Genomic DNA, 26,210 nt, shown 5'->3' on the forward strand with positions numbered 1-26,210 from the left:
CAATACTTGGATGAGGAAAAATTACTCGGTCTGCTAAATCACATATTTTAGAAAGAGAAATGGAGTAGAAAAAGCAGAATTTCAAATGATCTAAAATAACATAAACAATGGAGGATTTGTTAGCAGTGTCTTGCCTACGGATGTTGACTGAATCATTGAACTGTGCTAAAGATATTCCAGCATTATGGCTTCGAAAGTATTCAACATAAGCAGAGGTGTTTGTGTCTTCATCAAGAAGTCAGTCAAACTTGATGTGAAATGTGGCATGCCCCAAGGATTCATTCTTTCAGCACCCCCCTTACATCACATGAAAAGATACAGGCAGTGTATGAAAATTGAAGAATGGTGTGATGGTAATTGCTGCCGCATAAAATCGTAATAAATGTGTTTCAAGGTTCCTTTACAAGGTATACAGATTATTGAAATATTTACAACTTTCACTATTCAATTATCATTCATTACTGAAGTCCACAAGAGTTGAAAATCACAGGCAATTTATATATGCCCCACAGCTTTACTTGGATGAATTGGTTATCAAATTATTACACATTTGTGTGATGAGAGAAGAGGCAATGATGCCTTCTAGTTTAACCAAACATCTGACATGAAATAAAGGAATATGTGTGACCACATAAAGATTCGGGATCCCAATTTGATGGAAGTCATGTTTAAACCCACAGATGTGAATAATTTATTTCCGTGAAACCTCTCAACAAATAAATTATTAGACACATCCCTTTACAGGATGATATAGTATAATGATAGTAGTAGTAGTAGTAAATGTACATAGCTAGTAGGCAAGAGTACAGGAATAGTTATAATAATGCGGGAAAAACACGCTTCCAGCAATTAACTAGAACATAAACGCTGAATAAATATTGTTGAAGTATTCTCTTAAAATTCAGCAGAACATGATTACTGATATCAATATTATATCGGAGAGTAGTTACAATATATATTTACCTGGGTAAGTGAGTAGAAGAAAGTTAATCTGTTTTAGTCAGAATTAGATGTGAGTATTCAGTTTAGATGTAAACACTAACATTCTAACGTTTTCAAATACTCATTTATAATTTTATAAAAATAATATACCTCATCCAATTTAAATGAAATTTTCTCGCCCAATTAGCATGAATTCCAGGTTATAATATTTCAAGTTTGATCGATTGGTGTATGATAAGATAATTTGGTTATCCCTATAGTTTTTCTGTACATTTTCAATTTGCTAAACAAATTGCTCATAATGAGGTTTCTTCCTGTTATTTTCAAAGTTTTCTTCCTTTTGATGTCGTGTGTTTTGTAGTGTTTTGATAATTGTGTGTCTCCTTACTGTATCATAAGCTTTGGATATATAAAAAAAATGAAATACAATCTTGGTTCATGGCAAAAAATTTATGGATTTCAGATTCAAGGTCTACCAGTGTAGATTGTTTTTTTTCGAAATCCGCTTTGTTGAGGTATGAGAAGTTTTTGTTTTTCCAGACTCCACATTAATCTTTTAATAATGATTTTTTTCTAGAATTTTACATATTGCGCAGATAAGTGCAATGGGTCTGTATGATTCGGTTGACGATTTTGAATGGCCGGTTTTGTGTATATGAACTATTATTGATTCAGACCACAAGCGAGGAAAAACATGTTTGCTCCAAATTACGTTATAAATTCTGAGAAGTAATTTTTTAGAGCTATTAGGTATCTATTTGAGGAAACTCATAGGAATGTCATCTGAGCCAGGAGAGGAGTTTTTAGTTTCGTTAAGGCAGTCTGAAAGTTCTTCTTCTGTTATGGGATAATTCAATGAATTCTCTGGATAATTATCGTATTCGTCAGGTTGACTTAGCATGCTTTCGAAAGTGGGTTTCAAATTCTGAAAATCGATTTTACGGTTAACCACCATACTACCCATTCCTCTCTCCAACCGACTATCATCTTTTCAGTCACTTCGATAACTTTCTCACCGGTAGAACCTTCGCCAATCGGGACCAGGCAAAAACGGACTTCGTCGACTTCATCGAATCCCGATCACCCCGTTTTTATTCTGACGTATTAATCGTCTTCTGTTACGTTGGCTGAAGTGCACAGCGACTTTGTCGCTTTTCTTGGACCTCATTCCTCGATTTCTAAACTTCCGAATGCATTCAAAACCCTGTTGTCTCAACAACTTTAAGCATTTTTCACTTATTTTGTGGTCGTTCTCTATGAGGCATGTTGGATTTCACTGGTCTATGAAACCGAATACGTTAAACATGTAAATTCATTCTTAGCGCTATTATGTACTATGTGAAAAAAACCTGAGACAGTTCGATTTTTATTCTTAAATTGACAATTTACAGTATGAAAATATTATCCCCACCCAGTACCCCTTCTGAATTATAAGCACTCCCTCGAAAAGAAAAGGGATTTCAATCCTCTGTTCAGCAATACAAAGTTTTTTAAGTTTGGTGCAATCATAACTGAGAAAATTGATTTTTAAGATGTAAAATTTTGATAATGTCTCTAGTTATCACAAAACTTTACGTAGAATGAAGATAATAATGCCACATAATATTTAGAATGTATTTTTCAATGTACTTTACAATTAAATTAAATGTTCAAAATAACCACCATTAACTTCTTGACAATAACCGAGGCGATTTCGGAATTCTCGTACAACATTTTGTATGACCTCGGGAGTTATTTTTGTTAATTTCTTCCGTTATCCTTACTTTTAAATCAGCATTATTGTTTGGTCTATTAAAATATACTTCAGATTTTAAATAACCCCATAAGAAATAATCGAGAGGAGTCAAATCGGGGGATCTAGCCGGCCATTCGATCGTTCCACGTCTTCCAATCCACCTACTGAGAAAAACATCGTTTAAATAATTTCTAACTGTACGTGCAAAATGCGGTGGAGCTCCGTCTTGTTGGTAGTAAATAGTTCGATCTATCTCATTTGGATTATTAACATCAGTATTAGTAATGTATGCAGTTAATCAAAAATCTAGATAAACCTCACCATTAACAGTGCTGTTAAAAAAATAAGGGCCAATAATGTTATTGTTAATGATACCAGCTCAAACGTTAACTTTTTTAGGATACTGAGTGTGAGTCGCGCACATCCAGTGAGGATTTTCTCTGCTCCAACATCTACTCTGCTTCTGTCTGTTAACTGTTCCGTTTAAAGGAAACGTCGCTTCATCAGAAAACACTATTTTGTTTATGAACTGCAAATCTGCGTTCATTCTGTCCATCATCAATTCACAGAATTCTTGCCTTCTATCAGGATCTTCATTTAACTCCTGAACCAACTGAACTTTGTAAGGGTGGTATTTTTCTTTATGCAAAACTCTCAAAATAGATGATTTACTTACATCATTGTCGGCGGCAAGTTCTCGAGTTGTCTTATGCGGATTTTCCTCAATCTCTAGAAGTACATCTAACTTTTTTCATCAGTAAATTGAACATTTCCACCTGGTTTTCCAATATTTTTTACATGTCCTGTTCCACGAAACTCTTTTTCAATTTTACTAACTGTAGACTGCGACACGTGTTGACCAGGGTATTTATTATTAAAAATTTCACAAACCTCCTTTTGAGTTCTTGTTTTATTACCACAACCAATCATAATTAAAATGTCTATTCTTTGAGTCTCGGACAAATGAGCCATAATTACATACAATGCGCCCACAAATATTATACTGACGTCTTTTAGTAACTTTAAATACCTAAATGACAGCAGCCTACTAGATTCATATCAATTGTTTGTTTGGCTTTTTGTCTAATATTTTAGTATCTTCAAAGATTTTCTCCAGGTTCTCAATGTTAGTAAGGAGCGTGTTACAGGGATGGTCTGTTTAATAGATCAGGTTATTGTCAAGAAGTGAATAATGGTGGTCATTTTGAACATTTAATTTAATTGTGAAATTAATTTTCTCAGTCATGATTGCACCAAACTTAAAAAACTTTATATTGCTGAACAGAGGACTGAAATCCCTTTCCAACAAGGTGCCACACGACCGCCTTTGCTATTTAAAATTTTCGAGGGGTTGCTGGGGTGCTGGAGGTTTCAGGTTTTTTCACATAGTACATAACAACGCTAAAAGTGAATTTATTCCATACATATGAACCGCACTGTATATTTGTATTTGTTTGAAAAAATATACACACTGAAGAAAGTTGAGTCGTCGGATGAAAATGTTTATTTTTCTAATTTCTTGTGTATCTACGAGAAACACTCATGCACAACTTGATATGCCCGTTAACACCAATCCAGATAACATGTGACATCATTCATAGGTATTTAAATTATTTTCATAGTCTATTCTCACTTAACTACTGTATCAACACAACAAATCGATATTGCCATTCTCAAGTTTGCCAACCTTGTTTGAACAACTCTGTATCGTTTATTTGCATTGTTAGTAAAGAGGTAACTGAACAAACTGTAATGAGATTAAAGTCAGCGTAAGGCAATCTCGTTTTAAGCTGTTATTGCATGTAATACGAATATTAAATATTTGTAAATGGACTGTAGAACAACAATCGCACATGTGCGTGGTAATGAGTGTCTTAATTAGTAGCTTTTTCATGTGTTCATGGTGCAAAAATATTTCGGTAAGGTTACAGCTAGGTGTGAATAAAGTTCAAAGCATTTTCTTATCAAAATCCTAAATTTGATTCGGTAATTGTCGGATGTATCATTCGTCTGGCAAGGATTTGCCAGAATTCAATATTCTGGAATATCGAGAGATTCAAACATTTTGTAACCCACCAGAAGTTATTTATTGTCAGGAAAGAAAATAATATCGAGTCAAAATTTTTTGTAAAACTGAAGCAGTTTTAGTCATCTCCTGATAATTTCAGACATCTCTTGATGATACTCATTTGGCTAGCGAAACTCGCGTCGAAAAACAGTATTTTTGTTCTGGTGTGGGAAAATTGTTTTTTGAAAAGATTCATTTCCCGCCAGAGTCTCGGAGTCTTGGTCCCTAGATTAGAGTCAACCTTTTCTTGCCCACAAATTCATAAACTTATGAATGATGTTTCCCTACGTTACCGGATTCACTAAAAAGCAAGACCTCGTTAATCTTTAGCTCCGCACAAGTTTCAAATTTTGACAGCTGCCGTTCGTAAGGGACGGAAATACATTCCAAACCCTTTTAAATTTTCTTATTATTCTAGGTATGAACTTTTTTTGGATATTTTCCAAGTCTTTCAAATGAGTTTCAACCTCGCAAAACTTCAACCAAAAGTAACCATAATATAACATTTTCTAAGGTCACCTACCTGTGTCATCTTCACGCCTGCAGAACATTCTTGAAATGGAATCGGGCCTTTACAAATCCATATCACGTAGTATAAAGATAAAGCCATAAATAATGGATAGTAGATACTCAACATGCATCCTGCAAGAAATTTGACGTATCCTATTCCTGAAAAAAATTTACTGAGTAAAAATCAAAACGTCTCTAAGTTAACAAGTTCCTAAATTCACTAGATTGCTATGAATTGTCTCTACCAATAGAAGCGAGCTTAGGGTTCGAATGGATAAATCATGGAATCATCCGTGTTAGGAATCACACGTTAAAAGGTAAGACCTCGTTAGTCCTTAGCTCGCACAAGTTTCTCAACTTCTGAGAGCTGTCGTTCGTATGGGGGCGACAGCTGATTAACGGAAAAACACATTTCAAACAGACTGAAACAGATCGGAGAATTTCAGAACTCGTCCTTTGGATTGCAGCCTCAAGTTCATAAGTATTTTTGTCGAGGATACGTCTTTTAACTGTATATCAGAGCCTAGACCAAGATGCATACATTATCCCTAAACCCCTTCTCCATAACCCCATGTCAAATATTTTGTCTAATACTCTTGACCAACGGTACTCTTACTAATGAAGACATCATACAGTTTCAGCCTACCATTCACAGGAGTGCTGAGTACATTGAAAGTGTAGGGTAAAAGGTAAAACGTAAGATTGTTTTATAATATTTATCTCTTTTTGGTGCATTGTGGACCCCTGTGTGTTTCAACAGAACTGACCATTCTTACGTATATGTATAGTCGAAGTAACCGGTATTGTGCATAGTTAAAGCTGTCGGCGATCTCAAAAATAAAAAAACCAATATAGATAAATAAAGCCGCTGCCTAGTCCACGTGGACTGTAGACTTGGCGGTTCGTATTGGATGATTTTTACTAACCGAGTTTTTTGATTGGCTGAAGAGTCATATGGTGACGAATAGAATGTAAGGATGGTTATAAGAGTCGTGTTGTCAATGTTCAGTTCAGGAACTGATTTGAGTGTTGAAATTCGATATTGGTGCAGTTATAATTACTTACAATTTTTGTTATCTGTTTAAAATGTGTCATTCTTGGACAATTACTAATAGTAATAACGAGTGTGATAACAACGCAGACTCTTTCCTGTGTAGTGATTCCAATTGCGATGGTGTGAAAAAGAGATACCACTGAATAAGATTCGGATGCATTTGAATATTGAGTATATTTCAATTGTGTACAAGAATCTACATCTCAAGTTTGGTTTCGAGGGAAACAAACTGTAAAAGCAACATCAGATTCAACCGAAATTCCTTTCTCAACTATACGTAAAATAGTCAAAAACAAACCTTATGAAACGCAAGACGCGATGTAATATGGAATTACCAATACCTTTAGATATTCATCTAATAAAATCATTGAAAAAAACAATATACGACTGTTAGAAAAGCAATGAGATGCCTACAATTGAAATCATAAGGAAGAAATTGAATACTTCCGGCCATAACGTGAGCTGCTGTGACAAAAGTCTTCAGAATTGGATAAAGAAACTAAGATTTAGATTTAAAATAATAAACAATCCTCAGCAAGCAAAAGAAATAGTGGAATTGCGTAAAAAATACTTAGAACAAATAACTGAATATAGACAAGAACAACGGCAAATTTTCTATTTGGACGAAACTTGGTATGACACTCACGACAGAGTTACGAAAGGGTGGACTGATGGTTCGAGAATGTGTACGCCTAACATGCACACAAACAAAGGATGGCGACTAATCATTGTGCATTGCAGATGAAGTAAAGGATGTGTTCCAAATTCTTTGAAATTATGTGGAAAAAAATTTGAGGACGGCAATGTTGCCTATGAAAAGAACATGGAAGCTACTATTTTTGAAGAATGCTTTGAAAACACATTGATCCAAAATTTGGATGCGAATAGTGTAATAATTTTTGACAACGCTTCCTATCATTCGCGACAGCTCATCAAATTACCGAATGAAAATTTGAGGAAAGATGAAATACACATTTTTTTAATGTATAACAATTTGTATTTTGAAGATAATTATATCAAAAACCAACTACTTGAAGTTTTACAGACAAAAATATTTGAAATAGTGTATGCCCTTGAGAGTATTGCTGAAATGTATAGACACACCATCCTGAGACTTCCCCCCTATTTTTGTGTTTTCAATACCGTCGAGTTGATTTGGGGAAATTGAAACAAAGCATGAGGCGTAAAAATAATTTTCCAAAATTTGATAAGAAGGTAATAGAGCTAGTTAAAGAAGAAGTATCTAATATTACCGAAGAAGACTGGCAGAAAAGGATTAAAAAAGTAATTTTTGTTGAAAAAGACTATATGGAGAACACTTCCATATCAATGGTGGAAATAAATTCATTATTGATTTAAATGACGACAGAGATAGTGAAACTGAGAATATGGAAGAGGAAGTATCAGAAGCTTTCGAAGAAAGTTAGTGAAGTGTTTTTGAAGCGATCGATTGTATATATATGTGAGTAAATAGTTAGGTTAGGTTAGGTCACAAATGAGTGGGTCTATTCGACCCTCCACCGTAACCCGCAAGGGTTTATTGTGATTCACACCTATTCAAGTGCGAGTAAGTATAGTTATCGTGATTCTTATATAATCAGAAATTATTATTGAATAAATTACTTGGCTCCCTAACTATTTTATTAAAGGGGAACTGCTGGAAGGTAGGGGGCACTATATCGTTTACTTGAACTATACAACTCTTTTCTTTAGTTTCTTCAGATATCCCTCTGCCGATTTCATTAACAAAATTTAAATATAAGGGCCCAAATACACCGAAAGTTTCTACAGCCACAGGACAAAATATAAAGTTATTTTTAACATTTCGATATTTCTGTTGTTTTGCTTTCTCAGTGGTTATGGCAGCAGCACCTGTATTTTTGGACGTTCCAACTAAATGAGATGAACGATACTTCTATATATTGAAGTAATACACAAAATTGGTACTTTTACACTAAACACAAAAACTATAACTTTTATTAATGACACCCGCTCGCTATGAAATCTTCTAAATGAGACCAGCTTTCATCTATCCAATTTCAATAGGTAGATATCTAGGAGTCGGAGCTGACAGTTCTTCATTTGGCGAATCTACTGTTTTATAATTTTATTCAAATAAGTTCAAGTATTTGAGTAATATCAAGTATGTCCATGAATAGTGATATCTATTGATCTAATGTTCTAAATACAGTGGTAGAAATATTGAGATTATTGCTAAAATATATGAACGAAGTAACTACTAAGTATTATAATTGAAAATGAAATTCAAATATGGACATGAAAACAGATTAAGGTATAGAGTCTCGATATATCACATTCACTAATAATTCAAATCCATTTGCATCATGTCACTGAGCAATAAAAATATTAAAAATTATTGAAAAACCAACAAGTAAATCACGTAAACTATAAAAAAATCAACTGAATCACCTTTGAAGAACGGTATGGCCCTCCAAGATTTGATGAACCCCTCTTGTGCCATTTGGCCTATTCCCAGTTCAAGAAATAGAAGAGGAAGCCCTATAAAAGTGGTCAGGATCAGATGCGCTATTAGAAACGGCAGTCCCCCTCTTATCATTGTGGTCTGAGGAAGTCTGTAAAGGTTTCCTAGTCCAAGTGCCATCGATATGGTGCATAACGCTGTTGATATGTACGACATCCATGTTTGGCACGACTGAAATATAAAAAAACGAATCAGTGGAAGGAATAATACTTCTATATGATGTTAGATACCAGCTATAGGTACAATTCATTTTAGAAGTGACTTGCAAATTTCAATGAATTCAAACAATACTGGGTAATGTGAATAGTTGCAGTATGATATTGACAGAGAGTAATGAAATTATTTGTTTGGAACACGTACAAGTGCTGTGAATTCTATGTGTTCATGTTCCCATCCTCAAAATCCTTTCTTTCCGTGGTCTACCTTTTCTGTGCAAAGTCACCCTGATCGACCCCTGGGTGTGAAAAGTAATATCCTGAAACTTATTCCCTTGTTTTCGAAAAATTGAGAGGAAAACTAACGTTTAGTTGCTGGCTATTATGGACTATGCGTCCGACGGCAAAAAAAAAAACACGTACAAGGTAGAAAAAATAATTTCGAAAGTTTCTATGAACAATGAATCTAGAAAGGCTTAGTAATTTTTTGGCCTAAATATTAACAACGAGGTTATCAAGGTACAAAATTGGGCACCGATTCTATCTCATCAACAATTCAAATAGTTGTCTCGTCAATGGTTTCAATTGAAGAAAAAATTGCTGATAATACAAAAATCACTCAGATCGTTTACAGAAAAGAATTCGAAAATAGAACGAATTCATTTAAAATTTCATTGCCGATCACAAGATACCTACTATGATTTCATGTGTCCCTCGTATATTGTCTGAATTGAAAGTAGTTATCTCAGACAACAATTTGTTAATAGACTGTTGGTGGAATACATTATCTTACCTTATAGAATGTAAAAATGGTGAATTATTACAGTAAATTCTTTATAAATCCATTATCAAAGTTACATCTAACCTACATTCATTTCATTTGGAATCCGAATTGTGGAAAGCCTGTTCCACTAAGGAAATGTTGATTTCGGAACAAATACTTTGTCCCCATATCTATGGCGGTGCTAAGGCCAGGACCTGTCCTACTTATATGCTCAAACCATAATAATTTTTTCTCGAACTCCCAAAAGAAAAAACTTTCATCTAATATTAATAATCGTTTTTACTGACTGAAATATTAATTGTGTGTGTATATATAAATTATAATGTGAGAATACAAAATATATAGGAAAGAATGTCAGTTAAAAGGCAAGTTCAAGTCTAGTCGGCAGAAGAGACTTGTTCTTCCACTCAACCATAAAACGTGCGTTTCAAGTAGATGCACAAAAGGTGCATAGTATCTCACAATAATGTGAGATATAGTCGAAGTAAACGGTATTGTGCATACTTAAAGGTGACGGCGCTCTCAAAGGCCAAAAAAACCAATATAGAGAAATGAAGCCGCTGCCAACTAGTCCACGTGGACTGAAGAATTGGCGGTTCCTACTGGATAATTTTCACTAACCGAGTTCTGTGATTGACTGAAGAATCATAAAATTAAATTTGAAGTCATGTTACGATGAGGAATAGGAATCTGGGAAATCGGGGAATGTTATCGCCGTCGTGTTCATTTCAAGAACTGATCGCGATTTGAATGTTGAAATTCGATATTGGTGCAGTTATGATTACCTAAAATTTTTGTTATCTGTTTGCAATGTGGCGTCCTTGGACAAGTACTAATAGTAATAACGAGTGTGATAACAACGCAGTCTTTTTGCAGTGTAGTGATTCCAACAGCGATAGTGAACAATGCGAAAAAGAAATACCAGTGAATAAGATTCGGAAGCATTTGAATATTGAATCATTGAGAGTATATTTCAATGTATATAAGAATCTACATCTCAACTTTAGTTTCCAGGCAAACAAACTATTACAAGCAACATCAAATTTGACCGAATTTCCTTCCTCAACTGTATGTAAAATAGTCAAAAACAAACTTTATGACGCAAGACGTGATACAGGAATCACCAAAACCTTTAGATGTTTATCGAATAAAATCATTGAAAAAAACAATATAAGACTGTTACAAAAGCAATGAGATTACTACAACTGAAATCATAAGGAAGAAATCAAATACTCCCGGCCATAACGTGAGCTGCTGTGACAAAACCCTTCAGAATTGGATAAAGAAACTAGGATTTAGATTAAAAATAATAAACAAACGTCAAGGAATTATGGAAAGCAAAAGAGTAGTGGAATTGGGTGGCAAATACTTAGAACAAATTACTAAATATAGACAGGAACAACGGCAAATTTTCTATTTGGACGAAACTTACTATGACACTCACGGCACAGTTACAAAAGGGCGGACTGATGGTTCGAGAATGTGTACGCCTAACATGCCTGCAAACAAAGCATCGCGACTAATCATTGTGCATTGCGGAGGAAGTGAAAGATGGGTTCCGAATTTTTCGAAATTATGTGGAAAAAACTTGAGAACTGCAATGTTGACTATCATAAAAACATGGAAGCTAATATTTTCGAGGAATGGTTTGAAAACACATGGATCGCAAATTTGGATGGGAATAGTGTAATAGTTCTTGAAAACGCTTCCTATCACTCGCGACAGCTCATCAAAACACCAAATAAAAATTCGGGGAAAGATGAAAAGTTTTTTAATGGATATCAATTTTTTTTTAATTACTATATCAAAAACCAATTACTGGAGGTTTTACAGACAAAAACATTTGAAAAAGTGTATGGCCTTGAGAGTATTGCTGAAAAATATGGACACACCATACTGAGACTTCCCCCCTATTTTTGTGTTTTCAATCCCATCAAGTTGATTTGGGAAAATTTTAAACAAAGCATCTGGCGTAAAAACAATTTTACAAAATTTGAAGAGAAGATAATACAGCTGATTAAATAAGAAGTATCTAATATTACCGAAGAAGACTGGTAGAAAAGGATCAAAAAAGTAATTTTAGTTTAGTATAATATTGTTATTTTATACTATTAATATATATTACAATATATTAATATATTGTTATTTTTCATATATTATATAGTTATTGTGATTTTTATATAATCATAAGATCAGAAATGATTATTTGAATAATTATATTTTTAAAAGGGGGCTGTTGGAAGGTAGATTGCACTTTATCGTTTACTTGAACTATACCAGAACTCCTAAGCACCAGAACTGCTAACTAAAATACTATTCTATGATTCAAACAAGAATTAATACCTGGAATCCAAAACTCGTTAGTCAGTGATTTCTCCAATTTCCTAATATTTTTGTCGATAGATGATTCATCTTTATTTATAGAAATGGTGTGGATTGCACATTAGAACTTATAAAACGTGATAGAAACATAAAATACCAGTCCCTATTGTTATAGTAAGTAATTAACGATAAACGATGATTGATTACAATTTTATTGAAAGAGATAAGGTGAAACAAATTCATCACCGACATAATCACGATGAAACGAGAAGTTCATCTTGTTTGTAAAATTCAAGTCGTAAAATCTCTACAAACTTAATTAAAACATGTGATTCAGTTAAGATCTAGTGAAGAATGGAAATAATTTAGTTCGTGGAAAGGACCCAACCTACGTTTTTATTTCTTTTTCTAAAACTGCAATTTGACATCTCTCGACCTATTTCAGCCAAACTGAACTAATTCATACTTCAATAATGTTACGAGATCTTTATTCTCGAAACACAATCCACATAGTTACAAGAGTCTTCACATTCTCACATAATATATTCGGTAACACATCTTTTTGTTCACCGCTTGCTGTAAACTATATGGGAACCAATTTACTTTCACGTACATTCATCTAATTCACACATGTGTACCTGCTGCTATACAATTAAATAACAAGCTCAATGATTGTAACCAACATTATCTTGATTAGCCACCGGTTTATTCAACGTTAAATATTTGAATTTACCGTAAAACCTCCATTCATTTACAGGCTCGGTCTCAAAATTTTGGGAACCAGGAAATAATTATAGATGAAATTATTTGAGCCCCCAAATATAAATTCATTAATTTGTGTGTAATTTCCTTCTCAATTTCATAACAATTAAGTTTTTACAACATTCCTATTTAAAGTACATAATAATAAAATGAAAATTCTTCTGCTCCACTAAGTGGGGCTAAAATACTACTACTATAATTCAATGTTCATCGTGATATTCGCCAGGAAAGAAGTTGTTTTTTGGCAGACATTTACCAGAACCTCACTTAATCACCCCTTTGAGTTGATACAGTTTATTTTAGCAACCATATTCAATCTGAATATTACTGGAGTATTTCCCCAACACCAATTCGTTATTTCTAACACCTCGACACGTGTTTCGATCACCAAGTGATCATCTTCAAGAGGAAGATTAAACTTGAAAAACTTGCAAGGCTACCCCTATTTATACTATACAGGTATACCATACAGGTGTACCACTCATACAGGTATACCACACCTTTGGTGTCTTAAATTAATTTTGAAGATGATCACTTAGTGATCGAAACACGTGTCGAAGTGTTGAAAATAACGATTTGGTGTTGGGAAGAAACTCCAGTAATATTAATTACTACACCAAAGGTTCCAAACACAAGTATATTCAATCTAGCATTTGAATTGTCTTGCGACATTTTTCTGTCTAATCATTATAATATTCAAATTTTTTACAATTTGAAATGTGTCATTTGTGGTAGACATTTTAAGTTCATTCGTACAATGTATTTCTCTATATCTGGGTATTTAGTGGAATTCCAAGTGAATAATACTATTCACTACATTTCTGAAGAAATATTTGTAACAGCGTAAACCAAACCAATTTACTAGATCATTCCTGTTGAAGTTGTTTGTCAGACAAACACCACCGCTCCAAATTACTAAACTTGCGAGTAAAAGGCAAATAAAGTAGAAAAAAGATAGAAACATTGTTTTCATTGTGAAAGATAAATATTCAACAAACTATAAATTCAACAGTGTAATGACCTCAAGAAAAAACAACTACTGACATGATATTATTACTGTCTGAATTTCTTGGTGATATTTTATGACGTCTGTGATTTCAGTGTTTTTGTTCAAACAATGTGTTAACACATTGACGACCATAGTTATTGAAGAACTCAGTTTTTAATGTTAGTATTTTGAAAAACTTACAGATGAAGAAAAGAATTCACCTTTCAGTACAATCTCAAAATTATACACCTTCATAAGATTTATATGAAGGTAATTTAGAAACAGCTGAATTGTAGTCGGTTTCATCAATTTGGTATTAATGCTGTTAAAATGCATGAGAATATTACTCTGTACAAAAAAGTTTGATCAATCCTAGAATTGACACTAGTTATAATAATACAATAACAACAGTTATGATTAATCGAGGCTTACTATTATCGAAGGCATTTCCAAATACAAACCAAAATTCAAACCGGATTAGATAACGTCCTCAAAATGGTCTTAAACCAAAATTTTGATATTTTACCAGTATCTTTCTCATATGTTTTCAATATGTCCTTATTAACAGATACTTTTCCAGAGAGTTTAAAGTTATCAGCATCTATACCATTAGAAATATCTAGCCCTTCAGGAATATTCTGTGATTTCTCAAAGTCTTTGGATTACAACCGTACAGAAATATCGAGGGCATTGAAATAGAGTCAAACGTTTGACGGTGGTCCCAGAAGTACCCAGAAGTACCCAGAAGTACTGTTAAGATTCCTTCGCCTGTCGGATATAATCCAACGCCCTTCATGGAAGCAGCCAGGGGAGTAGTAGTTTTCTGATATGCGTCAGTCCATTCAACCTACTATGTAGGTATATTCGAGACTGGCTTGTACGTTTAAAGTTCATTTCTTTAGATTTGTTTACTGCCAGTCTTCAAGCATAGCCCACTGACTAATAAGAAAAAAAAATTACTATTGTTGTTTGAAAAATATCACTGTATTAAAAAGTACACAATCTATAAAGCATATGTTTCAAGTTTGAAGACGCTGGGTATCTTAGTAATAGTTTGGCAGTCATCAATATCAAACGTTTTCGGTGAATTGGTCGTCGTTATGTGGTACAATATTTTTATTTGAAAGGCCACAGCCCAAGCAATATAAAAGCAGTAACAGTAAAGTATTAGGCAGCAGAGTTTGAACGAGGCCGTACGAGCTTCCAAGATGAGCATCGCAGTGGTCGACCAAATGAGGTGACGACTCCAGAAATGGTGAAGAAAATCCACAAAGCGGTACTGAATGATCGTCGACTGAAAGTGCGCAAGCTAGAAGACTTAGTAAGCATTTCAAAAAGTGTGGTAGATCGTATATTATCTGAAAATTTAGCTATGAGAAATCTGTGTGTAAGATGGTGCCGCGTTTGCTCACACTCGAGCAAAAACAGTGTCGTGAAGATGTGCCAATTGAGTGTTTAGCGAAGTTTCACAGCAACAAAGCAGAATTCTTGCGTCGTTTCATAATCATGGATGAACCGTGGGTCCATCACTTTACACTCGAGACAAAAAAAACAATCAAAACAGTGGACTCAAAGGGGAGAACCGGCTCCAAAGAAGGCGAAGACCGTTTCATCTGCAGGCAAGGTTTTTTGGAAAGCGCGTGGGATAATTTTCATTGACTGTTTGAAAAAAAATGAAACTAGCAACGGCGAACATTATGAGAACTTACTGCAAAGTTTGAGTGAAGAAACCAAGCAAAAACAGCCGCATTTGGCTGAGCAAAAAGTGTTGTTTCATCAAGACAATGCACCAGCTTACAACTCATTTATCGCAATGACCAAAATTAACAAATGAAAGTTTGAATTGCTACCTGAGGTAGCAATTCAAACTTCCACCCCATTCTGCAGATTTAGCCCTCTCAGATTTTTTTCTGTTCAGTGGTCAAAGATTTTTCCAACAATAAAGAAGTGGTGTCGGCAGTTGATGGCTATTTTGAGGAGCAAAACAGAACTTATTGAACGTTGGTGGGAAAAGTGTATAGAGCTTTTTTCCAAAATTATTGTGTTTTCTTTGTTGTCCCGATTACTTCTGGGACCTCCCTTGTATAACTACTCGTCAAAAGTCATGATACGATAAAATTTTCAAAAATACATCTGAATAAACAGTTAGACTAGCCTACGTCATCTTAGAACACGTTTGAAAGTGGGTGGCTCAGTGTGTGTTCCAAGTATATTTTCAATTCAGAAAAAGGAGATTACAATCCTTATAGAAATCGCATACATCTGTATCAATCAGCTGATACTCATACATCTCCAATGAGAAATTGAAACTATTCTTCACCAAAATACACTTCCAGTAGAATCCACTATGGAGCTTTAAACACCAGCATCAAAATATCCAACCCTAGCTCACCAAATATATTTCTGTGAAACAATTTTCACACTTTGGACTAGCGTTTCAGTTTCAGGAAATGTTCGATCTACTAGACAAAATAAATCTAATTCTGATTGGACAATCTCTTGAAGACCTGGAGACGTTATAGTATATTTATGGATACTGTGATTTCATTTCAGAATGAGCTAAAATGTGGTTTGGTAGTCCGAAAATTAACACAATTGCAGTTTCGGAAAATTGGTTATCTGTGAAACATGGTTTTCCAAAAACTGTCGTGGCAAACAACAACCAATGCTTCTATTATAGTGAATTTCAGACCAGCAAACAAAATTTCTGGTGACTTTTACAATACCCTCATATCGATACATGACACCAGACTTTTAGAAGCCTTCAAAAGCCTGGAGGCGAACAAAGCAGAATGTAGCTTGAGATATACAGTGCATTTCTTTAATGTCCCCCCCATTTATTTTTTGAACGGGTCAACTGAAAAAACTGAAATTTGGGATAATAAAATGAATGCATGAATACTTTATTTTCAAGTGAAATTGGCAGATGACACTTTAAAGATGGCGACTGAGCGCCATCTGGGAAAAAAAATAAATGGAAAGGGGGGGACTTGTGATACATCTTTTTGAAGCTCCTGACAAATGCTTCACAACCCTACAACTACTACAAAATGGCGGAATTTTTAATAATTGCCTGAATACATTGACATTCAACTACATAATATGAGGTAATAAACTTGAGGTCAGTTCAGAATATTCTCGAAATGGTTGCCTTGAACTTCTTGACATATGAACAGCCTATCCGATATTCCACTCCGAACATTTTCGAACACAGTAACGTCAAAATATCTACAAATATTCATTATTCTCTGCCGTATATCCAATATTGAAGCAGGTTCAGTTTCCTACACCTTTTGCTTCAATAGCCCCATGAAAAAAGTCTAAAGGTGTCAAATCAGGCGAGCGAGCTAGCCATTCTGTAGAACCTCGACGGCCAATCCAACGACCGGGAAAAGTAGTATCCAAATAGTTTCTTACTTGTCTGGAGTGGTGCTCCATCTTCTTGGAATACAATATCCATATCGACTTCATTAGGATTCGCTTCGACGATTTCAGTGATGAGAAGGCCAACAGAAGTTTCCAGCATATTCAAATACAGTTCCCCTGTTAAATTTTTATCAATAAATACAGGTACTACAATCTGGTTTCCCAATATTCCTGCCCAAACGTTAATTTTTTCTGGATATTGGGTATGTGTTTCTCGGAAAACGTGAGGGTTGGTGGCACTCCAATAACGGCAATTTTATCTGTGAACATTGCCGTTTAAAAAAATGTACATTCGTCACTAAAACAAATTTTGTGGAGATAGGTAGGATGGACCCCTTGCAATGGGTTCCGCCATGATTTTGCAGAATTCTGTTCTTCGATCAGGGTCATCTTCAGTTAATTGGTGTACCATTTTAACTTTGTATGGATGAACGTTCAATGAAAATTCTTTCGGTCTCGTGAAAGTTACGCGTCGCACCGTGAAAAAAAATCACTTCAATTCTCAATTTCAATTTTTTCTTCCAATGGACGAAAATTAACTATTTTAGAGATTGTTGACGTGGTACCTTTTTACTAGTAAAACCGAAATGAGACTATGCTAACTGAACAATGATGTTCATTGTCGTACTGACATTTTTTGTCGTTTTTATAAACAAAAAATAGGTTAACAAACCTTATCGAGTTGTTGGAATTGCCATATGGCAGATAAAAAGGAATATTTCTAGAAATTTTTTCAGTTGACCCGTTCAAAAAGAAAAAGGGGGGCATTAAAGAAATGCACTCTATGAATAGTGACGAAGATTTCACTCAACAGCCTTTTGACGTCATATTTCCAGTTCTATCTCACAGGGGCCAGTCGTGGATAGAAACAATTAACAACAATACTTTAACACTATAGAACAGTTTTAAAAAGCCCCTAGAATGAAATTACTCAAGACCGGCCTGTATTTTGTCATTGGTTCTGGTAGGAGGATTCCTGGAAAGCAGTGACCCATAGCGGGCGACACATTTATTTCGACATCAGCGTTAAAGTGCAATTTTGTTGCGTTTCAAGGGTGTTCTGATGACTACCTCGTTAATTATAATGGCAAAATTGTAGGTGTAATAAAAGTTATCAGACTGTATTAGACGGCTTTCACTTCGTAACATTATTTTTGGGAAAGTATCGAGAAAATTTCATATCCTAGTTCAAAGTCACGATCAAGTGAAATAATTATACAGTGTGTTTCACTAGTCACATTTTCAAACTTATACAATATATAAGTTTGAAAAGGTCCTTATAGGATGAAACTGCAGTAACGTTAGTCGCAAATAAAAGTGGTAAAAAACATAGAAAGTTTAATTTCTCTCTTCTTCATTAATTAATGAATTGATTATAAAAAATTAAATTTTTTTGAGAATTTTTTAAAAATTATTTTCTTATAAAAACAAGTATTCTACTTGAAAAACACACTTATTTATTTGCATGCTATTTCCTGAGCTTTTCAATTGATTGAGTACAATGAATTAAAAAAAAAATTGTTTTGGTCAGATTAAGCGAATCCCTCTAGATAGTCGTCAGATTATGAGACAGCACGTCTAAAACATAAAGGTGAACCATATATATCGTAATCTGACGCGCTTAAGTATTTCAAAATGGCGAATTTTTTTTTGTACATTATAATAATGGCCGGGAGTTTACGTCAGATCGAAATCGTCAGATTATTGAATGAGAGCTTTTTTTTGTTGCACTTAACACCCCCTTAGAAAATCTGACGCGCTCGATTAAATTTTTTTTCTTTTCACTTTTAACCCTTACGTACAACCTCCGACATCATGCAAACATCATACCAACATTATTAAAAATTCGTAGGACATTGATGCTGTCAATATCTGACGCGCTCGAGTATGTCCATGCAACAGTATTTTTTCACATATTATTTAAAAATCTATAGCCGCTTCCCGCACCGATGAAAAGCTATATATTATGTAACATTTTTTCTGGTTATCATCTAAGCTTTGCAACCTAATATGTCTCAATGACGCTCGAGTAAATCCCCATTTTGCATCGTGGGCTATTGGTAAAGTCCGTATTAAGTCCGTTCAGTAATTTTTGAGGCCGTTTACACAGACAAATATACACAGGGTGGGAGACTTTAATTTATAGTATGCATTAATTCACAAAATTAATAATGAACTACTTCCTAACTTAATGAAACTGTCCAAAAATCATAACATGGGCTTACTTTTCAATAAATTTCAAAAATAAAAGCAATTCATTTTATTTTCATTACTTCGTCCACTGAAAATAAATCATAAACGGGATGTATATTACTTTTTACCTAGCACACCGTCTAGAATGACAAAAAAAAATCTTTTTTGATATTTTTTCAATGAGATTCATAACAATAATGTTTTGAGATCACATTTTCACATTTTCTATAAGTGGATTTTCTTAAATTTCATCCCGATAATGAGAAGTTCACAGCAAACTTTTGTCAACATTTTGTTTTATTCGAAAAACTGATTCTTACCTATATACACTTGTAGCTACTCGAAATAATGTTTCCCTGTTTGATATATCTCAAAAGACCTCAGATGTAACGTAGTGTCAAAATACCAGTTTTTTGAGAATGCTCCTTAACTACTATAAGTAATTTTTTGAATAGCAAAAACGCAACATATTTTACTGTGAAACAATTTTATCAGTAGGTAGGTATTCCTTTTTCTACTCTAGTTTGAATATAGATCGTACATTCAATGAGCTTTTAAAATTTCCTCACTAATCACTTTTTCAACTAGCCTATAATTATCATCGACTAATGTTTAACATTCAACCAGGGTGAAAGTTATTCCGGTAAATGATTATGAACATACTTCAAAAGTGTATTGAACTACTCGGTTTCGTTGAAACAAAAAAAAAGATTGCCAAATATATTAGTATTATACTTCTAAAACTTACTTTCAGTTTACAAGAACTCCTGTCAAACTCTGTCTTCTTCAAAAAACATTTCAGTTTGAAAGTCCAGGAGTTGACCGTGGCACATTTTTTAATATAAACCGGAACGGCTCCCGAATTGTAACGAAAATTCAAAAACTGTCCGTTCTCATATTCACTATACATGCCTACATTATTACAGTCGCCAACAGGTAGATGTCTAATACGGAAGAAAAGATAACAATGAAATTGGAACTCGGACACTATCAACTGGTCTGTGTATTATTGCAGAAGTTGGAACTGAACTGACGCGTAGCTTATTACTGGACTTCAACTGATGGTTGAAACCCATCCGAGTGTAAAAAAACAGCTGCACATAGAATTTATTAAGTGTATTAACTGTGATGTATATAGGTGACGATACTTCATTGAGGCTAATTTTACAAAAACTGCAGGTCAAATTTGTGAACCTTCGTGTAGGTTGTCAAGGTAAATTATATTTGGTGTAATAGTTCAGTTTAACGCCCAAGCAGAATATTCTTATTCTTCAAAACGTCAGTCATGTGTTCACATTTCAGTGAGCATTATGAGTTCCTACAGTATTCACTGTCAGGTGATAATATAATAATAATAATGGAGTTGTTGGAGTTTTTTTTAATTGATTATTATCTAACGAAATTTGAATTTTTTGGCAGCCGTTCGAAAAGTTCCTAGTCCCTAGGCCGGAAAGTAATACATCGCTGGGAAAGAAAGGTTTTGACTTTCTACTTCTCCATCTGTATACAAAAAAAAGTGGGAATATTTCAAAAAAAGGAGAAAATAACCTATATACAAAGATATATAGATCATGCAAAGAAGTAACTTTCAGACACAAACTGAAAAAAAAAGCCCTTCAGTTTGTATCCCAAACATCCGTTATGGAATTGAATAAGATATAATTCACAGGATTCCTACACAATATAGTAAATGAAAGAGGTAAAATTTCTCTGTATTGAAAAGTATCATTTCAGTGAAGAAATGCCACACAGCCACTTCCTAAAGGTTTTCAAATTTCTTGAATTTCATAAATTTTAAAAGAACAATTAATCTGAGTGTATCTGAAGAAACAAAATCTCTAATGGCATTGAACTATTTATAGGTGCTTTGTAGGAAGCTTCGTTTCCTTGATGATTCAATGTTTTAATCATATCATTTGAACGGTAGCAACTACTTCTCAAGCCTAAAAAAGTACCTGTCTTAGAAAAATCATCACTATCGATGTTTATAGTAGATTGGGTGAACAAGCAGCATCAAGCAAACATTTGTTTCTTGGTGAATGATATGTAAGTTCATATTTCCATTCTTAAAAAAGGTTAAGAAATATAAGATCACTAGTTGCTGCCCGCGGCTTCGCCCGCGTATAATTTGGTAGTTGTAGTACTAATTAGTACTACTTTGCTGTATCGCTGCTGTTCCAATGGTTTGACAGAATCAGAATCAACGAAATTAGGCGTGCGCAGCGTTATAGAACAGTGCTTTCAAAAAATTGTTCTACAGCGCCATCTAGTGGCGAGTTACAGAAAAATTGATAGCCTAAAAACCTTCTCTATGAAAAATTACTTATACATGTCAAGTTTCATCACGATCGGTTGAGCGATGTAGAAGTTTATCACTTACCAACCAACCAACCAACAAACATCCATTTTTATATATTAGATTTGACGTAAATGTGGTGGTGTCTCACAGCGTGACAGTAGGGATGCCTTCTTACTTGATTGATGTCTAGGGTTGATTATTTGATGCTAGAGAATAGTGCTGAAATGGAGCCTTTTTCAGAACAACAAACTGAAAATCTACCGTAATACATGGTGTAACTGAATAAGTGTGAAACATTTGAGGAGGTGATTCCTCATCGAAAAAAAGATAGGATCTTTCATATGAAGAAGCTTCATTGGAGCATCCCTTGTTAAGATACAGCCCCTTAAAGGGGGTACATAAAATTTGTATAACAATTTTTTTCACAAGCACTGAAAAAGTTACGATATTGAAATTAACCTTACGTTTTGTACTACCAAAAAGACACTTAGCCAGTAATTTATTTGGTTTACCCCATGGTTGTAAGGGGTGGAAAACGCAACCCCTAAAATTTATTTCCAATGTAACTTTTTGTCTTATTATTTATTTACCATTTAAAAATCTATTCCAATAGCCTGTTTCATTCTAAACAAAAAATGTCTCTTGGGTTTTTTGCTCAAAATAAACCAGTTCGCAGCAAAAAATTATTTCACGAACAACTGCAGAGATACATCGTGATAAATGCGAACTGGATTTATTGTTATTTTGTAGTTAGTACCTGCATTAAACGAAGAAAGGGTAATAAACAAAACTAATTTATCAATAACAAAACACACAGCATGTAGAAATCATAGTAAATTTTCGAAATGTCTACCTTCAGACATTACGCATGTGTCTAGACGTCGGCGCATTGATACACGTATTCGCTCAAATATTCCTGGAGTCTCTCTGATCACCCTGCACGCATCGATAATGCGGCTTTTCAAGTCCTCTACATCGCGAACAGGAGTACGATAAACTAAATGCTGTAAATGGCCCCAAATACAGAAATCGAGAGGATTGAGATCCGGGGATCGAGCGGGCCAGTTCTGTGGTCCTCCACGACCTATCCACTGATTTGCGTATGTTTCAATTAAATGCTGACGTGCTACTTGACTAAAATGGGCGGGAGCCCCACCATGAATAAAAAACATATCCCTTCTGACGCCCGAAGGAACTTCTCCAGCAGCACTGGATGCACTTCTCTTAAAAATTGAACATATGCCACACCATTTAATCGAGGAGGTAGAAAATGAGGTCCAATTAAATCATCCCCAATAACTTCGAGCCACACGTTAAGAGAAAACTGTTCTTGGTGGTTAGTTTCGACAATAGCGTGAGGGTTTTCATCAGCCCATATGTGGTAATTATGAAAATTAATAATCTTGTCCCGAAAAAAACTACATTCGTCTGTAAATTCTATCGTCTTCAGAAAGTCACAATTTCTTCTAATCATTTCCTGCATCCAATTGCAAAATTCAAGACGGTTCAGAAAGTCTCGCGGTAACAGTGCCTGTACTCGTTGCAGATGGTAAGGGTATAAGAGTTGTTCCTTTAAAATTCGAAATACCGTCATATGATCAACATATAGCCCGAAAGCAATCTTTCGGGCTGGTAGTAGGTTGTTCTTCAATTAAATTAAGTACTGCTTCCTCAAGCTGTGGTGTTCGTATTTCTAGATGGCGACCACAATCCTGCGTTCTTTTGTCGAATGAACCATATTCTCGTAATCGTTGATAAAGTCGAGCAAATATTATATGTGAAGGATGCTGCCGTTGAGGATACATTTCAGCATATCTTCTAGAAGCTTCTGACCCATTCCCCTGCGACAGACTGTAAACGTAATGCATATCAGCCATTTCCTCATTTGTATATGTCATTTTAATAACAAGTGAATTATTAACGTAACAAATTAAGAACAGAACAACAACACACAATTAGTATTAATTCAATTTCGAAAATTGACAAACTGACAACGTCATACCAATATAATTGTCACTATAGCTAATAGCGACCTACTATATAGATTAGTTTCGTATTTTCGCATTTATGACGATGTATCTCTGTAGTTGTTCGTAAAATAATTTTTTGCTGCGAAATGGTTTATTTTGGTCAAAAAACCAATGAGACATTTTTTGTTTAGAATGAAACAGGCTATCAGAAATAAATTTTTAAATGGTAAGCAAATATTAAGACAAAAAGTTACATTGGAAATGAATTTTAGGGATTGGAAATAAATTTCTGGCTTAGTGTCTTTTTTGGTAGTACAAAACGTCAGGTTAATTTCAATATTGTAACTTTTTTAGTGCTTGTGAAAAAAAATTGTCATACAAATTTTATGTAACCCCTTTAAGGGGCTGTATCTTAACAAGGGATGTTCCAATGAAATTTCTTTATATGAAAGATCCTATCTTTTTTCCGATGAGGAATCACCTCCTCAGAAGTTTTACACTTATTTAGTTACATCCTGTATAGTAATAAATCAACATCTAAACATGCGTAATAAAAAGATGCATATATCGAAGTGATTTTACAAAATCTCAGTTGAGACTCGTTCCTTTTTTGGTATATTTCTCCAAAAGTAATGATTTATTGAATAGCTGCAATTCAATGATGACGATATAGAAACAGAACAATTCTGATAAAAATGAGATAACAATAAGGCACACTTGAAGTATGGTAAAATAATGTTTATAACTGATGTGATATCAGTCAATGATAATAATTGGGTGATGGTCATACTGAACTTCCTTAAGGATTTCAGAACTTTTTTTTTAGATAATTCACAAACAAGAATATACAATCTGGAGACGAGCCGACAGAAAGTAGACGAAGCTCACTACGGTTAAACACTGGGACGTGTTCAAAGGGTTATTTTTTTGGAAAAACTCAACATTGAGTTGACTAAATTTTTACTGGAAATTGAATAGAATTGGCCGATATTTGCTGACAATCCATATTAAAACTACAAAGCGTGTTTTGCTATACAAATCTTCCCCAAGCGTAAACTCGCTTTAGGAAGCAATTGTATAGCAAAACACGTGTCGTAGTTCTTGTAAAACTCTTCATAGTGAAAGTCATACAATAAACTGTATCAATTAGTTTTTTTACTGGAAATGATTTTTTGACTTATTTTCAATGAGAAATGTTACACCCACGAGAAGATGTGACAATCAATCCCACGGTACAAGCAAGCCCTGTTACAGGGTCATTAAAAAAAGTAGGCTAGGGGATACATAAATCCTGTATCCAAATTTGTACGAACATGAGTGCTGTTTTGCAAAATTATACGGGAAAAAGTCATTGGCCACACTATACATATGCCTCTCAAAATTATTATTAATATTGCTTGAGGATTGTTAAATTTTTTCTGTTCATGTCAGCAAACTACAGGAGTTTCAAGTCTGTTCTAAATTTTTTTCAAAAATATGTTCAAGAGATGAGATACGTTTAACATATTTTTACGAAATATCAAGAGTTTGACAATTTAACAATTGAAACTTTTTAAATAACGACACTTGAACAAATGAAGTTGAATAATTTAATTTGTTCATTAGTTTTAGTTACTCTAGCAGTGTTTCATAATATAGACATAAGAATAAATGCCAAATAAGCTGATGTTGTCGAGACATCTCTAATACATATTTATTACGAAATGAGTAAGTTAGCAATACTATTTAAATTCTATAATGATATCGTGAAAAATTATACTTTTTCTGAAAATCAGGGGAAAAGAAAGTTCATTAGGCTCACTACCCCAAATAGCAGCCATATTACATTAACAAATGATGAACTGCCTTGGTCAACTGTCTCTGAACCAACTGTCATTTTTGTTCTTGACCTCTGGCCGATTTGCAACTTATTGTAATCAATCTCCACAAATGGAAAAAATACACACTAAAAAAGTTGAGTTTATGAAACAGTAATTTGATTTGATCTATCCCCTTTGATCACGTGCAAGTGCTGAATCTTTATCTACTCTGCCGTGGGTATAGTCTGGGTCACAAGATCCTTTTTTTGGAACTTTCGAAATGATCTCCAGCAACTTTTTGAAAAATTTCAAAGGGGCTCGAAAATATTGCAAAAGTTATAAACAATTTAGTAAAAAAAGGAGGGTTTGGTTTTTTGCAAATATCTCGGGAAATATTAAAGATATCCTGAATTTGAAAAAAAATACTTAAAGATAAGGAAATTTACTAAAAAAATTCCTACCTCACGGAACTCTATCACCAATATTCATGATTTTAATTTAGACGCGAAACAACAAAAAAAATTATTTTAACCAATTAAATATCATTGTTAGGAAAAAAATTCACATACCTTCTAGACACTTGAATAAAGGAAAATCCATGGAAAAAAATGTACTTCAGTTAATTAACTAATTTTTACAAGTTTCAAATTTACACAAAAACCCTGATAATTTTTTAACTAAAATTCTCAAATTTCTTTCA

General features: G+C 34.1%; 1 protein-coding gene across 2 annotated transcripts in view; it reads right to left on the reverse strand.

The window, feature by feature from the left end:
• Window positions 1-26,210, reverse strand: part of Blot (bloated tubules) — a 68,214-nt gene that overhangs the window by 13,218 nt on the left and 28,786 nt on the right. The window contains exons 1-3 of one of the 2 annotated variants that reach the window (XM_074176911.1): window positions 20,191-20,484; window positions 8,740-8,983; window positions 5,269-5,414 (exon numbers count right to left, since the gene is read on the reverse strand). In XM_074176911.1, coding sequence (XP_074033012.1) covers window positions 5,269-5,414; window positions 8,740-8,983; window positions 20,191-20,352 — 552 coding nt within the window. In that variant the 5' untranslated portion in view covers window positions 20,353-20,484. Of the gene's footprint in view, window positions 1-5,268; window positions 5,415-8,739; window positions 8,984-20,190; window positions 20,485-26,210 lie in introns of those variants that run through there. The other variant, XM_074176910.1, reaches the window with a different exon arrangement.

This window comes from Leptinotarsa decemlineata, unplaced genomic scaffold, assembly GCF_025532065.1.
Source record: "Leptinotarsa decemlineata unplaced genomic scaffold, Ldec_3_MD MMD2_tig00002082_RagTag_RagTag, whole genome shotgun sequence".
In the NCBI taxonomy this organism is placed as follows: Eukaryota; Metazoa; Arthropoda; class Insecta; order Coleoptera; family Chrysomelidae; genus Leptinotarsa; species Leptinotarsa decemlineata.